At 40.0% G+C, this 15,236-nt stretch overlaps 1 protein-coding gene across 8 annotated transcripts in view; it reads right to left on the reverse strand.

The window, feature by feature from the left end:
* STARD13 (StAR related lipid transfer domain containing 13) overlaps positions 1–15,236 on the reverse strand; it is a 494,577-nt gene that overhangs the window by 59,385 nt on the left and 419,956 nt on the right. For all 8 annotated transcript variants that reach the window (XM_019736522.3, XM_074330029.2, XM_019736521.3 and 5 more), the window contains one exon: positions 1,357–1,428. In XM_019736522.3, coding sequence (XP_019592081.2) covers positions 1,357–1,428 — 72 coding nt within the window. The remainder of the gene's footprint in view (positions 1–1,356; positions 1,429–15,236) is intronic.

Below are 15,236 nucleotides of genomic sequence, written 5' to 3' on the forward strand. Positions count from 1 at the left end.
TATAGTGTTGTGATTATTAAAATAGTAGTTACACAAAGTGCTCTGAACCATATCAGGCACATTATAAGCTCTATGTAATATGTGCTCTTATTCTTGTTACATTTACTCAATGAACATGGCTTAAACACCCTTTACTTATGAGGTATCTTTACTTCTTAGCCATTTACAGCTATTTCATGTTTAAATCACATGGTATTTTGAGTTTACCTAGAGAGTGTACATTAGAGTAGAAAATACTGTATAAAGGCTCAAAAGACTGAATTTAATTCTGACTTGTTTAACTTTTTACCTTGGAAAAGTCACTTAATCTTTTTGGGCCTCTCTTTCACAATCAGTAAATTGGTGGTGGGAGTTAGAAGTGAGGGTTGCTTTGGCCAATATAATAAGACCCCCCCTTTTCTGAAAGGGCTACGATTCATGAAAACTTGCATCAGAAGTTCTAGACTTCAAAGCAATTCAGAGATAAGCTCTTCTTTATCCTCACATAATTTAAGTGAGATAAGTAGAATATGTGTTTTTCTTTTAAACTTATAAAACTGAGACTTCTAGGTGAGTGAACAAGACATACCAATGAGGACAGGTTAATGTTGTTGATTCTGTCCATCCTACATAACTTTTATGCCAGCAGGAAGAGAAGTCAATACCGTTTCTTACCGCCGGCCTACATGGACACTTTCAGAAATAAATCCTCAGATTATCTCAAGTGCGCCATCTGCTTACTGTTGGGATCCTGACTGAGTCACTATATACACGGACTATCCGAGAAGCCTGGGTTATAATTTCAGGTATAAGTTTATTAACTGCCAATTAAAACATCAATGAAAGAAACTATGCCCACTGGCAATGATAGCATCTTACTGAAAGCCCCCCAAATAACATCTGTTCCATATTATATTTAAAATTTTTTTCATGTAAAATAATCAGGACTGAAGAAAGGTCTCCAGACAGTTAGTTTTAGGATTTCTAGGAAATTTATCAACAATGAATTTATTGTACTTCCAAGAAGACTGAGAGGAGTGAAGAGAAAACAAGGAAAAGAATAAGAAAGGAAGTATAGAAGAGCTGGTGATGGCAGAACACGGAAGGAAATGGTAGAACTGGTTGGGACTGGTGGTGAAGACGTGATAAGCAGAAAGTTTGGAGCAGAAAGTAAAGTAGGTTTGGAGAGCAATACCCGTTTCTCAAGTGGCTTCAGTATAAGCCCTGGTCATTGCAAAGCCGAGGGGAAGGGACAGGAAAAAAAAAAAAAAAAAAAAAGATTAAGAAAAGACTTGGAAGTCAAAACCCACCCCAGGTCAAATGTGCTTCATTTTGAATTTTTTCCCTTTATAAAGAGTGAAGGGAAGGCCAACCTACCCTCATATAACTGAGCGTATTGCGGGAACCCAGCAGCACGGAGCCAGTCGCATGCTTCCTTTGCTTCAATTTCTGAAAAATACAAGAAAGGGAAACACATAAATCCTAAGGCCACACACTAGCACTCTGTCTTCTTAATCCAGGAGAAACTGGTGAGTGTTGTGCAAGTTATTACAAAGCAAAATTGTTTTCAGGGAAGTCTGGAGAAGTAGGCCTACCCAGAAATGGGTGTAAAATGAGCAGGTGTCACAAAGGTACTTGTTATATGTCTAAGATTATCTCTAATGTCGATCCATAAATACTTGGATGATAACAAAACCACAGATTACAGAACACAAAGGCTGAGTTTCAGGCAGGGGAAAACATCTTTGTTTATACACCAGGGAACCAGGGGATCAGGGAGAAGGAGGAAATAGTTCCCTATGATCCTTGTTTTAAATAATTGTTTTTTAACTTTCAAAGATAAGGCTAAAAATATTTAACATTCCTTTATTCTTTTGCCCTTGGGGTAATGAAAGAAAGAATACAACTGGGTTCTATGAGAATGTATTTTTCTCATGAAGAAAACTATTACAAAAATCCAGTGTATTCTTATTTCTTTAATCTTACGAATGGCTTTAATTCCCAATGTCTTATAACAAGACGCTCATTCATCAAGCACATTAGAATGACTTCAAGCTGCAGAATGCAGCTTGGAAAAGTTAAGCTGCTTATCCAGAACTGAGACACCATTGGATGGGGTTGCTAGAACCTCTGAGGGCCAAACCCAGGAGGTTGGTGTGTCCTCTGGGTGACCGTTTTTGGTGTGGACACACCCACAGCACATGGGACCACCTGCCTGGAGAAGCTGTGGAGGGAGATGAGAAAAGTCTCCAGTATGTGAACCGGGTCACTTTTTGACCTTATGAATCCTGGACCATTTCCCAACCACATCTCTGTTAGATAAATATGAATGCAAGGGAGAAGAAGTTCATCTGTCAAAAGTCCAGTTTTCCAAAAGAAATGGAGCCGCCTGTTAGAACAGGCCCCATTCTCTGCTGTTGGGATGGAGCCCGATCAGGCCATTGCATTTCTTCTTCCTCTGATGTTCATTTTTCCCCACTGTCAAACCCGGACAGTACAGGTCATTTTTGGGTACCACTGCACGAAAACGATCTACACTGGCATCAGCTGTGGGTCTGAGCCTGTCTAGCTATGAAAGCTCAATGTCTATGCAGCATATTGATTAATGTGACAGAGCTATCTGACACATGCTAGGAAAACAGAACACAGGCCAGACCCCCAAAGGAAAGAGCCAAAACCTCCATTCCCCTCCCACTGATCTGGATGGACATGGACTAAGGTTTGTCATTGAATTGGGAAACAGAGCCTGTGGTCGCTTCTGTCCCCGAGTGCCAGCTTCTTTGGGCATATTGTAATGCACTGTCATTCTAGTGGTTGACAATTTCTAAATCTCGAGCTTTGTCTCTGACATAATTGTTACCAGCAGAGACCTAATATGCATTCATTCCTGCCATGTGTGCATCATTCAGAAATACCCAGGGCCCCAAGCTGAATATCAAGTCTTTGGAAAGCATCTCTGCCAGGTGGGGTGTCTCTGAGATCCGCAAGTACAGTGCAAGACCTTCAGCTGAATTGTACTGAACTGGCTATCTTCCCTTCAGAAGACACAAAGGGCAATTACTGTATGACTCATAAGTTCTATTTAGTACTCATTTGAGAGTCCTTATGTGAAAGCTTTCACTTGCAAAATCACTCAGATATTACAGGGATAGTAGGAAATGCACATTCTGACTGTAGCATGTAGAAAATGTGGTGAGTTACTAATGAGTCACAGATAAGCTGTTGCCTTCTAAATTTCTAAGTTTCTGACTTGCTTTCTAGTTCAGTGGTTAGTAATGAGGAGATGTCTAATTTCTAGATGTGCTTTACTTAGTTATGAACCAGCAGGTCTTAGAGGAGCACAGAATTCTGGATTTTCTATTTGAACTACATGAACAGTATGCCTTTTTCTATTTTATGATTCCTTTTTCTACTATGGAAATAAGCAGAAGAATCCCAGAGAGACAGACCGCGAAGAATAAACGGAGGAGACCTGGAAGGCAGGGGCTCTGTAGCATAGGAAGCTCAAAGGACAGTGGGAAGTGTAGACTCCACCAGCCTACGGAATGGGGGTGGCGTGTGGCTGCGATACGGGGGGAGGAAGGACAATGAGCTAAGGGAAAGATGGGACACAGGGGTCCTTATAAAAAAACTTGTGGGAACCAAAGACTCGGGTTGGGCACTGGAATAGGGCTTAGGTTAGCCTGGGAGATTTCGTTTAAAGGATCTCTAGAGCATTTTGTTTTTTTAATAAGAGCAACATAGATAATGAACTGAAATCCTACCCGTACAAAAACATGCATAATCAAATCTTAACCAGAACCCAGCTAAATCAAACCCTCAAACAAGCTGAGACTTTTAATGGGTAGGCAGTTCGCTTTCGGTCTCAGAGTCAGATGACAACAAAAACTGCAATTAGTAAATCATAAAGGAGGAGGAGCCATAGCCCAGCCGTGACCCTGGCTTCTCACCATCGCTCCTCACCTCCCACTTGCTAGCTATTCTATTTCTGAAATGTCTCTCAACCACATCCCCCCCCCTCCCCCACCCCCAGCTGTAGGCCCAACACCCTGGTATTTCAATTTAAGGGCAAAATAAACTCTTGTTTGCCACCAAGTGACCAAGCAAACAAACAAAACAATCCGGCATAATTAACCACTATCAAATTTGACCTTGCCCATCCAGTTGAGTTGGAGAAGAAGAAAAGAGCCTTCCAAATCTTCTGATTCTGCACAGCCCCTATTAAAATCTATCAGCCAAATGCTAGTGGTTTCCCCAGGGCATATTACCCTTGCTGTGGCCAAAATGGCTGAAGAATGAAACAGGAGTCGTTATTGCCAATGTCTTCATTTCACAAAGATCTACCTAATAGGATTTAAATGACATTTGAGGAGGGTCTGAAAAAAGTCTCTTTTTTACTGTGCTCTAGCTGGCCAGCATAATATGTAAAAACTTTAAGGGTCATTAAAATCACATTTTGACAGTTTTATTTGTTCTCCTTTGGCAACTCATAGCTGCCCCTGTAGCAGCTTCAGGGCTACAAGGAAAAACATCAACTTGCTGCATGTGTCCTGTAGAAACTTAAGTGTAGGGTGGAACCAGAGAATGTCCCAGAACAGAACAGTCTGCTGACCTCTACTGTGGTTACTGCAGTACAGTATGGAGAAAATTCAACCTCTTGGGCTTAGTATCATGATAGGATTTCAATAAATTTTTTGTAATTATTATATGTAAAAATCATTTCTGTTTTACTCTATAGGTTATCTAGTTTTGCTTGCCCAACACCCTTCCCTACTTCTTCAGATAACAGAACCTCTCTCTATTAAGAACCTCTTCTGTGTAGTTTAGGTGGGGCTGACACCCCTCATTGTCCCAACCATATTCCTTGGCCCTGTCACCATCACTCACACACGATGACGTGCTCCTTAAGGGCACCCCCAACCCCTTAGTCTAAGGAGACCAAAGAACTTCGGTCTCCTAAGTCAGCAGTTGTGTCCACTGGATGAAAAGGGGGAGATCCAGTTTTTCAATTGGTAGCTAGATCTGCACAAAAACCAAGCAAACCTTTTCACTCAATAAACCCAGAAGAAGGTTTGGTGCGAGGAATATTCTTCTGCCACACATCTGTGATTCTACTTGAGGGAAAATCACTTGTTTTGCCTCAGTTGCCTTTTGTACACGCTTAGAACATGATGGGACCTCTGTCCAGAGACGGACACAGTGGAGGGGGGCTGTGTCTCCCCGAGAAGGTACACGTCAATGGGCATGAGAAAAAGTCTGTGGAAACTAACCACAGCCTGCAACGCTGGTACTAAAAAGTATTATCATGTTTCTTGATGATACATGCTCAGGGGGAAAACTTATAATAAAAAATACAGAAAGGCACAATGAAAGAAAAAAGTCAACTCTTGCCCCATCACAAACACACAACTCAATATATGTTATTTGTTAAAGTGGTGATACGGTCATATCTTTGGTTGACGACTTTTTTTCACATAATAATACATTGTGAATATTCCCCTCTATAATGATATTGTTGGCAAAATGGGACATTTGCTTTGTTTTGAGAATGAAGCTTATTTTTTACATACGTGACTTCTGAATACCACCAGAAGGTTATGACATAAAGTCAAGAGAAAACAGTTAGTAGGACCGCACCAATGCAGACTGATTGTGGAGGAGGCTAGAAGTTCATATGACTTAAAAGAGATTTACAAGCTGTTTCTTTAAAATCATATCATTTAGTGAGGTTTGGATGCAGTCAGGTGGACAAGGCTCCAGAGGCCCTTAGTCAAGTAAGTTCTATTGAGCTCAGCAGATCTGCTGCCTGGGTCTGCAGGTCTCCTCTCAGGTTACAGTCTCATCGACTTTTTAAACTGGTGTTTCTGGAATGCCTGGGAACAGTGTGTTCTCCCAGCTAAGCATTTTAAGTACATTTTGGTTTACATTATTTTCGGCATAGCAAATACTTTTTCCATAGCTAACCCAAAGGAATACTATTCTTTCTCAATGACCAAACATTCTAATTAGGGCCAAATTAAATTTTATTATCATCAGAAAACTAGCCAGCTAGGAGAAACCTGGTCTACAGTGGAGAGTTTATAAAATCACTACATACGAGCATTTATGTTCTTCTTAAGACTCTCTCGGAATTTCAATGGACAAACTGGCTCCGATTTAAGTAGGTTTTCTTTCTTAAATTCTCATTAAAAGTGCTCAAGAGAAGTGGGGAAGAAAAGACATCGTGGATCTCCATGTGATTTAGAAAAGCAGGCTTGAGAATAGTGTTGTGTTTTTTTCATCTACACTAGCTAACACGGTGGGCACCCTGAAAGACGACGAGTGACTCAACCAGCACAAGATGTCTGCCGTGGTTGCAATTATCACTATTAAAATATATCACAGGTATTAACATTTCAACGGGCTCACAGCCGTAGGCTTAGGATGATTTTTATGGCTGAGTTAGCTTTGAGTTAGCTTCATTATTAACGTACTACTTAAGACGAATGATTCCTTTGTCTTCAGATGGAATTTCTCAAGTGAAATCCTTATTACAGAAGGTGTATTTATTTGGTCATACACAAGACCAATTTTGTTAAAATCAATGCTGGACTATCCATCCTGCAATCAATAATATTACATAGACAGCCCCCCCAACCACCACCACCACCACCACCACCGCCACCACCTTCTCCCCAGGAGGGCTTTATAACGCTGATCACAGGTGCAGGATGGAAAATCAAGTTCTGTAGTAACGACAGACTTTGATTTAGGTCCCATGTCATGGTGTCAGGCTACATGTTTTTATATAATAAGTTATATACATATTATGATGTAAAAAGGTCTAAGTCTTAAATGTATACCATGTATAATTATTTTTTAGTGTGCATAACATTTTCCTGACATTCTAAGTTACTAATGGGAGTTAAAAATATAGTTATTTAGAATGAATTTAAGATTATTAACCATGGAATATTCAAATAAGTGGAAAACTAATAAACACTCATTTTAGCTCCCCATACATTAAGGTGTCTTCCTTCATGTGGAGCAAAATATTGTGCTGTCAGCTGATACATAACTAACTATATAAGAAAGAAATATGGGAGCTGTACATATCCCTATGACACCTAATTGTACTCAGTTAACACAGAGATTCATGGCTCTGTTTATGTGTATTTCTCTCTGGAAAGCAAGAATTGCAGACATGCTGAGACAAACTATTCCATCACCAATTCTTAACACCAGTCTTACTTCCCAGAACTCGTAATACCTTCTGCAAGCTTGATTCATAGCAAATCCAGTCACTTAAAAATCATTTCTATTATTGTAAAAAGAGGATCAAGCAAATTCTATACCTAAGTACTAGGTCTATTCCTAGTTACTCAAGGATTGTTTTAAATTACTCTTTTTCAGCGTGCTTGGGAAAATGATATATAAAGATGATAAAGAGTAGTTTACATAAAAATAAACTGATTTTCCCAACCATGCTAAAAAAGTGATTTATATAAAAAATTAATATTATTTACATAAAATTACTTTATAATACATAAAAAGTACTTTATATATGCTATAATATATAACATATATGAGATATACATAAAACAATTAAATTACTGAATTAAACTTGTAATAAAAACATATACACACAAACATATATTTTTTTCCCTTCTATGTTCCCAATGATTTCCTGCTCTTTCCAGTTGCTGTGTAACTTACAGTTCTCCAGCTGGGAAGCCTATAATTGCCATCCCATTGATGTCCAGTTTGGCCATCTGACCCACTTTGGCCAATGAAATGTGAGCAGAAGTAAGGTGTGCTGGTTTCAAGCAAAACTCTGCAAGAACTATCACCTCACTCTGCCAGCTTTCCTGCAATTCTCGCTTTACCACGAGGCTAGCCTGTCTCAGACAGAGGCTAGTCCTTCAGCCTGGCTCCCAGAATGAGGACACAGGGAACAAAACCAGCTGCTGACACATAATGTGAGCAAGAAATAAACTTTTGTTGTTTTATACCACTACAACATGGGGCATGATTTGTTACAGTGGCATAATCTGGCAGAAGCTAATTTAACACAGCTGCCAGCCATTCATTCTATAGATGAAGCACACAGAAAGCACCAGAGACCTTGACTTCAACTTGAAACTGTTGCTGAATACCCATTGGGCTGTCATAGAAACGACCACCACCCTCTCAGCGATCATTTCTGCTCCCCTGCCCAGGGTGCATGGACCAGATGAATTAAAAAAATGTCAACGACCTTCCCTATTCATCTCTCAGGTGCATCCACAGGTGTGAGTGTGTGCACCCACAAGGGTGACTGTGTACACTCATATTCACAAACACATGCACTCTTTCTCTCTTGCACACACATACACAGACCACAGAAAGTCAAATGTTCAGTTGCAACTGAACAACAAAACCCTTCCGTTTACATGCTATCCTTCATGCCCACACACCTAATAATATAAAAAAAGAAAAAAACGCAACGCCCTCCAATCAATCTCCTAGAAAAAGCAGAAAATATCTGCTCCACCAGCCAAATAGTTTCTGACCAGATTGTTTTGATTCAAGTTTTCCATGAGGCAGAGTAGCTCTTTAGTCTCCTCTTTCATTTGGTACAGATTGTTCCCACCAGGCGCTTGTGGTATTTCTCAGGGAGGCTGCATGCAGACACAAGCACATGAACATCCCCAGTTTTTCTGAAGTTGTGGAGCCAGTGCCGACCACTAAATCCCAAGAGATCCTCCAGGATGAAGTCAGTGAAGCAACTAAAATGTAAGGTAGGGGAACTGAGAGTTGATTCAGACAATTAGAAAGAGGGTCAAGATTTGCAGGCATTGGCCAAAGTGCCTCCACGTTGACCCATCAAGACAATAGAGAGTTGGATAACCTTTCTTAGGACAAGTATATGATATTCTGGAAATGGTCTCTGTCTCTAACGCAGCTTCCTTGGCTCCTCTTGGAAAGATGGAGAGTAAGAGTTTGTCATAGTTGACTTGATGTTGGCTTCTCAGCAGAAGTTCTAACTTCCACAAGGTCAGTCAGACTGCCAGTGTCAGAAGGGTCCTTGCTTATTCACTTTCTGTCATACCAATGCCTTCTTGCCCGGGGAAGAGCACCTGCTTTGGACAAGTTCCACCACCACTAGAAAGTCAGCTTTCTTGGCTTTGGACAGGTACTCTTCTACCCTATGTTGCTTTAAGACGTTTATTTTTTAAATGTAAAAATCATGCATGTCTTTATGAAATCATACCCCTTCTGTGTCTACTTCCAGCCATATCTGAATGTCGATACTTGTAAAGGCTTATCTGCTATTTTAGTTGCTTAGCCCAACTCTTTTATACCACTGGGTACTCCAATTACACCAAAAGCTTTCATGATATCTGGGAAAAATGTACCACACAGGCATCAAAAGAAGCACAGAATCTGTCAGCATAAAATCACTCCAAGGATCCTGCATACCCTCTTCTAGTCTTTCACTCATCGCAGGGCTCACATGGCAAGATACAACATCACCGAAGCTTCTGATTTCCACTCAAGGCTCCGTGAATTTAACTTCTCAGCAACTGTAATCCCTGGATCAATGAGAACTAGTGTTTGCTTAATTCAGTCCCACGAAAAGATGTGCTTATTATCTGCTTATATGTAAAAACTCGATAGTGTATGTGTGTACGTATGTGTGTATGTGCTCTAATTTTAAATATTTACCGGGATAAAATATATACTGGAGAATTTTCAGTGTGTCTATGCCATTTTTCTGGAATGCTTTCTGCTTGTCTGCAATGGCAGTGCTTTTGTGAATGATTTTCTAAACAGACATCACTTGTTCCAGAAAGTAAGAACCAGATGCAAAGAAATTTAAGTTTTTAGTAGGGTTTCAGCTATCGATTCATTTTTCTCCACATTCTTCAAGGCCAAAGATGGCTGAGCTTAGAGGTTTGCTCTCTAAATACTGAGGTTTTTATTTTGCAGTCCCTTAAAAGACAGTTGCATTATATTTGCCTTTTAGAAAACAGCTTAAAATGAGTTCAGGTAGTTGAAATAGCTTTACCTGATTTGGTGCGGGGAGGAGATAAAGCTCCCAACTGAAGAGGTGGAAAACTTAACTGGCGTATTCATCAGACACAGTGATACCTTAGTGATTTGCATTACACTGTAATCCAACCACATGGCACACTGATAGAAAGTCAATTGAGGCTTCCCATAAATGCGCCCCCAAATGCAATCAAATAGGTTTAAAAAAGTTATATAACCTATAAAAAAGTTTTAAAAGTTTAAAACATGCAAGTTTAAAAGTCTCTGAATAGTTTCATGTATATAGTAGATAACTTGGAATTTTAAAGACTTCTTTGGACCTTAATAATTATTATCAAAAAAAATCTGAGATGGACCTCTTGAAATTCTAAGTGTAAGAAGACAGTATGAAACGGCAGAAGTATGTGTCACGTAAACACACAGCTGCTTCTAAATGGAGGTTCAGGTCACTCTACCTTATGCAATATGAATGTAATTTACCTGACTAGCTTGGGGCATCTACCAGTTTTTATTAATGTGGTCAATATGAAGGTCTTGCACAAATTCTCACTGAATTCAGATACAAAAGAACCATTTCCCCTAAGAACAGACTTGAATAAGAGATAACAGTGACAAAATTACCTCTTACATGAAATCTAAACCTAAGATTTGAAACGCTGCACACAGGCACACAAACCAAGGCTAGTGTGCCTCAGTGAAAGGAAAGAACACACACCGACTTAGCAACTTAAAAGTGTTACCAAGGACCCTTTAATTACTAACGCACCAGCACACTGGCACTAGTAAGGTTTGTGGTGCTACTGGTTACCTGATAACATTGACTTCTGTGCACCACTCAGGCTGGCACATCTGTAAGAACCAATTCCAGGACAGGCTGAGCATGGAAAAGCATTGTGCTTAAGCTGCATTCAAGGAAGGCAGAAGGATAGAGGAAAAGATTTCAAGTAAAGACACTGTGCTTATTCATTTTTTCAAAAATCAAACAAAAATAATTTCAATTTTCTGATACTAAGAAAAATGGAAAGAAAGAACAAAAGAAAATAATAGAGAGGGAGGAGGGAGGGAGGGAGAGAAGGGAGAAACAAGAGAGAGAAAAAAGAAAGGAAAATTTGCTATAATTCTACCCCCTAGAGATTGATTACCATTTTGTTGGCACATAGTCTCTTTTTCTTTTTTTATGGAGATGTGTATGTGTATCGAGACTAAGTATACTATCTATTTTACATAATCTTTAAATGAAATTGTAATCTGCTTTTTTCATTTGACAACACATGTGAACCTCTTTCCAAGCCAATAGATGTCCTCAAACATTCTAGATGACTGTAACATTCCTACCACCATTACTTGAAAAAGCATCCTCTTTTATCAATGTAGGCTTCCGTAATCATGGGCTAAAAATAATAAATCCAGTTCTCTGGAGGCTTTCATTCTAAATAAAGAATTTCGCCAGAACGTGCATCCTGGTGAATGTATTTCAGGGAGTACTTCTGAGTTGACATTTCTCATGTTATTTTACATTCTGGATTAAGACACATCTCATATGGTTTTAATTTATATTCTCAGCAGACTTCAAAAAGGAAATTCCAAGTGGAAGTTTATTCATTCACCAGAACTATGTTTAAATGATGCTACAGGGATGTCTTAAACTAACACAAGTCAGGAAGTTCAAAGTCAAGGTTAGATCCCAGAGCATGTTCCCACCTCTTCCTTCTTGGTATTTGGAAAGTGGAGATTTTATGTAGCAGCTGTTCCACTTGTCTTTGACCTCCTTCCCATGTATTCAGATCATTTCAAAACTTTATGTAATAAACTGGTATTTTCTAAAGGGTGTGGCTGAAGTTGCAAGGTTTCCCTTAAAAAACAAAACAAAACAAATATACTAGACCAAATAAAGAAAAATTCCTCATCTTGTTTTAATGACTAGATGAATATTTGGAGTCTATGTGACTCCTCAAATCCTTTAAATAATCAAAAGCAAAATGTGACCCAAATTTCTAAAATTAGCAAATTCACCAAGAATGCATCTCTTCAGAACAAAACAGTTTTATTTTAGTGCAGGGTTAATGTTATGTCTTTAAAGGGGAGTTTAAAATGAAGAGATGTTTCAATTTAAATTTGTTCTAAACTAATGGCATACCTGTTACTTAGATAAAACTCAAGTTTCTTCTCTTGGTGAATCTTGATACTTAGTTGTATGCATTAACTTTTTTAAAAGACCTGTCGACTTGTTTAGAAGATATTCCCTTGTTTGAGGGCATAAGTGGACCAACTGGACGAGAGCGGTAAAGTGACCCTGCATAAAGTGAGTAGACACAAGGGCTGAGTGCAAATCCTGGTTCCACTTGTCATTGCTTTCATGACCTTGGGTAGGTTAACTACAGCGTGTCTTAGTTTTCTACCTATAAAATGGGAATAAACAGCAGTGCCTACTTTAGAGCGTTGTCAGAAGGCCGAGATGAGTTATTGCCTGCAGAGTGAGTATCCGAGTACCTGGGCATAGAGTTTTCTAAGGTTACTACAATGGAGGGCTTATTGCTACTCCCCATAATGGAAAGTAGTGGTTCCGATGGTCTCTGATTCTCTCCACTCAGCTCTCCTTCATTTGGCCTTCAAAAGGAGAAGGCATTCGTCTTACTGATTTATTGAACAGACATCTGTTGAGTGCCCACGCTGCTGCGAGAAGCCTGCTGCTCAGAGCCATGGGGGGAGGGACAGCTGCGGGCAGGGTGCTGCCTGGCGGGTGTCCAAGCCGAGCATGGACGACAGAAACACATCCAGGCATTGCTACAATCCAAGAAATCAAAGCCTTCTGGAGCAGGGCAAAATCCTCCAGGGAGCAGAGCAAGAGGGGGCATTTCAGATAAGGTGACCAGGACGAGCTTAGACAGTGAGATGAGATTTGAGCCAGAAGATGGTGGGCTCACTGGCTCTTCCTGGAGCAATCCCTCTTCTGTCCATCCACTGAGGCTGTGAGTCCTGTGAACTTGGTGACATCCTAAAGTAGATGCTTATGCTCCTCCATCTGTGCCTGCAGGAGGGGCCAAATGCCACCTGTCCCCTACATCCAGATACTTCTTATGACAGGAATCTAACAGGCAATTCACTTTTTACATTCTATAGATTTCATTATACTCTTTCCCTCAAATAATGTTGCATCGCAGGAAGCCATGATTCTCATAATACAATGCTGTTTAATGAAGATGTAATGAGAGTCATAAATGAAATGCGACACTGCAGAAAGTGGCAGTAAGGGCCCCCACAGGCTGTTGTTTCCAGGATATGAACACCATGTTGGGGGAAACAGTCTTGTGATGATAGCTTACAATGTACTACCACTTAATAAGTAAAATATTAGCAATCAGGAACATAATATGTCAAGGGCATCATATGTGGGGATCTCAAGGGCAAACATGTTTAAACATAACCAAACACATTAAAACCTTGAGAAAGAAGTCTGTATCAGACATGTAGCCTTCATTAAGGGAAATGCCTTCAGAAGATTCTTTTTCCATGTTATGAGAAAAACAAACAAAGAAAACCTGAACAAATAAATAAACTGTGAGCAAGGGATATGGGCTTCCTGTGGAGTAATGACTGGGAGAAGGTGGGGGTTAATGTAGAGCTCAAGGTCATTCATTGACCTCACGAGGTCATGAGTCTCCCAGCTAGGCTTCCTGTCAGGTCATCTCCACTATTAAAAACATCCTAGGTGTGTATTCAGGGGTCTGCTTTGTGAGGAGGCAACTGGGAAAGTAATTCAAATACTTCAAACCATTTACATTTAAAAGCAAAGAAACATTTTGCTCTTATGCTTAAAATGATTATAATTAATGTTTCATGACTGTTCAACAGTAATGCCGAACAGAAAATTTAGAAAGTTCAAAGTCCTCTTTGAACATTTTCCCCCTCAAATAAGAAATACACATACACACACACACACACACACACACACACACACACACACATTTTTTCAAAATTGCGATGAAGTCTCTCTTGCTTAGGCATGAACTAGAGGTTCTTGACCTGGGGGTTTTAAATAGAACTCCAAGGCCTGGAAAGCCCCTGGTATGCAAATATTGTTATGTAGGTGTTTTATCTGCTGTGGCTACATAGCTGTCACCAAATTCTCTGGTTCACTTCTCCTTCCAGTAAGGCACTCACATTTAGCCCAGGAAGGGGAGAGCTTTCTGCTTCTTATAGGCCGAAAAGGGGGCCAGGTTTCCCTTGCTCTGTTCCCGGTGGAACAACCACATTTTGATTTTGGAACTTGGAGAGATAAATGATCTTTCTGTCTCTGTCTCTTGTCTCTGTCTCACATGCAAATGTATAGAAATGAACCTGCGTTCCATAAACATATCATAAGTAAAACGGCAAGCACCCTTAAATAAACATGTGGGATTTTGTATCCTCTTAAATTATGATGTTGCAGGTAGATAATCACCAGATTGGAAAACAGATCATATCTTTGCATGTCCAGTTCGCCTGGAGCAAATGAATGTTGACTGAAAGAGTAAATGAGTATATTTAGAGGAAAATATTTATAGCGTTAAATAGGCCAATAGACACGTAAACCATCTTTCAGATATTCAGGTCCCTCCAAACTCCCAGGTCTCTTGTAAATATGGGAATATGTATTGTAAAAGTAGTTTGCAAGCTGTAAAGTCCTGTAAGGAAATGGGGTCACATTATTCTTCTAGCTGTGATCTCCCCCACCCCTCTGGGAGACAGGCCCCCCACCCCCACCCCCCCGATACCCTGGGCAGTGGTGTCTTTGTGGGTGCTGCCTGGGTTTTCTGAAGGGCAGGACATAGGATGCCGCCCGAGCCCTGACTGGGAGAGTCATGTCTGCTACCTCGATCCCCTTCCCTTCCTGTTCATGGAATGCTTGGGAACTCCAAGGGCACAGATTGCTGTAAAATTTAGTCTTGGAAGATTAACCGCGAGAAAAGATTTTCCTGTTTCTTACAAAGGAATTACTCTCCCTGCTTGAGATCTTCAAACCTGATTGGGACGTATTCATTCCTGAGAATAATCAGACACAACCACAGAAAAAGAATATTGTAGGACTTTCAAATGTTTCGATCGCAATCTCTAGTATAAAACACACTTCACAGAGTTGTGAACATGTCCACACCTGCCTGCGCACACACAACACATACACACACAAACTGAAACAAAGTTTCACAAAACAATAATTGCACTTTTTAGATATGCAGTGTCACCTAACATTTCCTGTTCTCTTG

Source organism: Rhinolophus sinicus, chromosome 16, assembly GCF_057876585.1.
Source record: "Rhinolophus sinicus isolate RSI-liver-muscle chromosome 16, RSI-T2T, whole genome shotgun sequence".
NCBI lineage: Eukaryota > Metazoa > Chordata > Mammalia > Chiroptera > Rhinolophidae > Rhinolophus > Rhinolophus sinicus.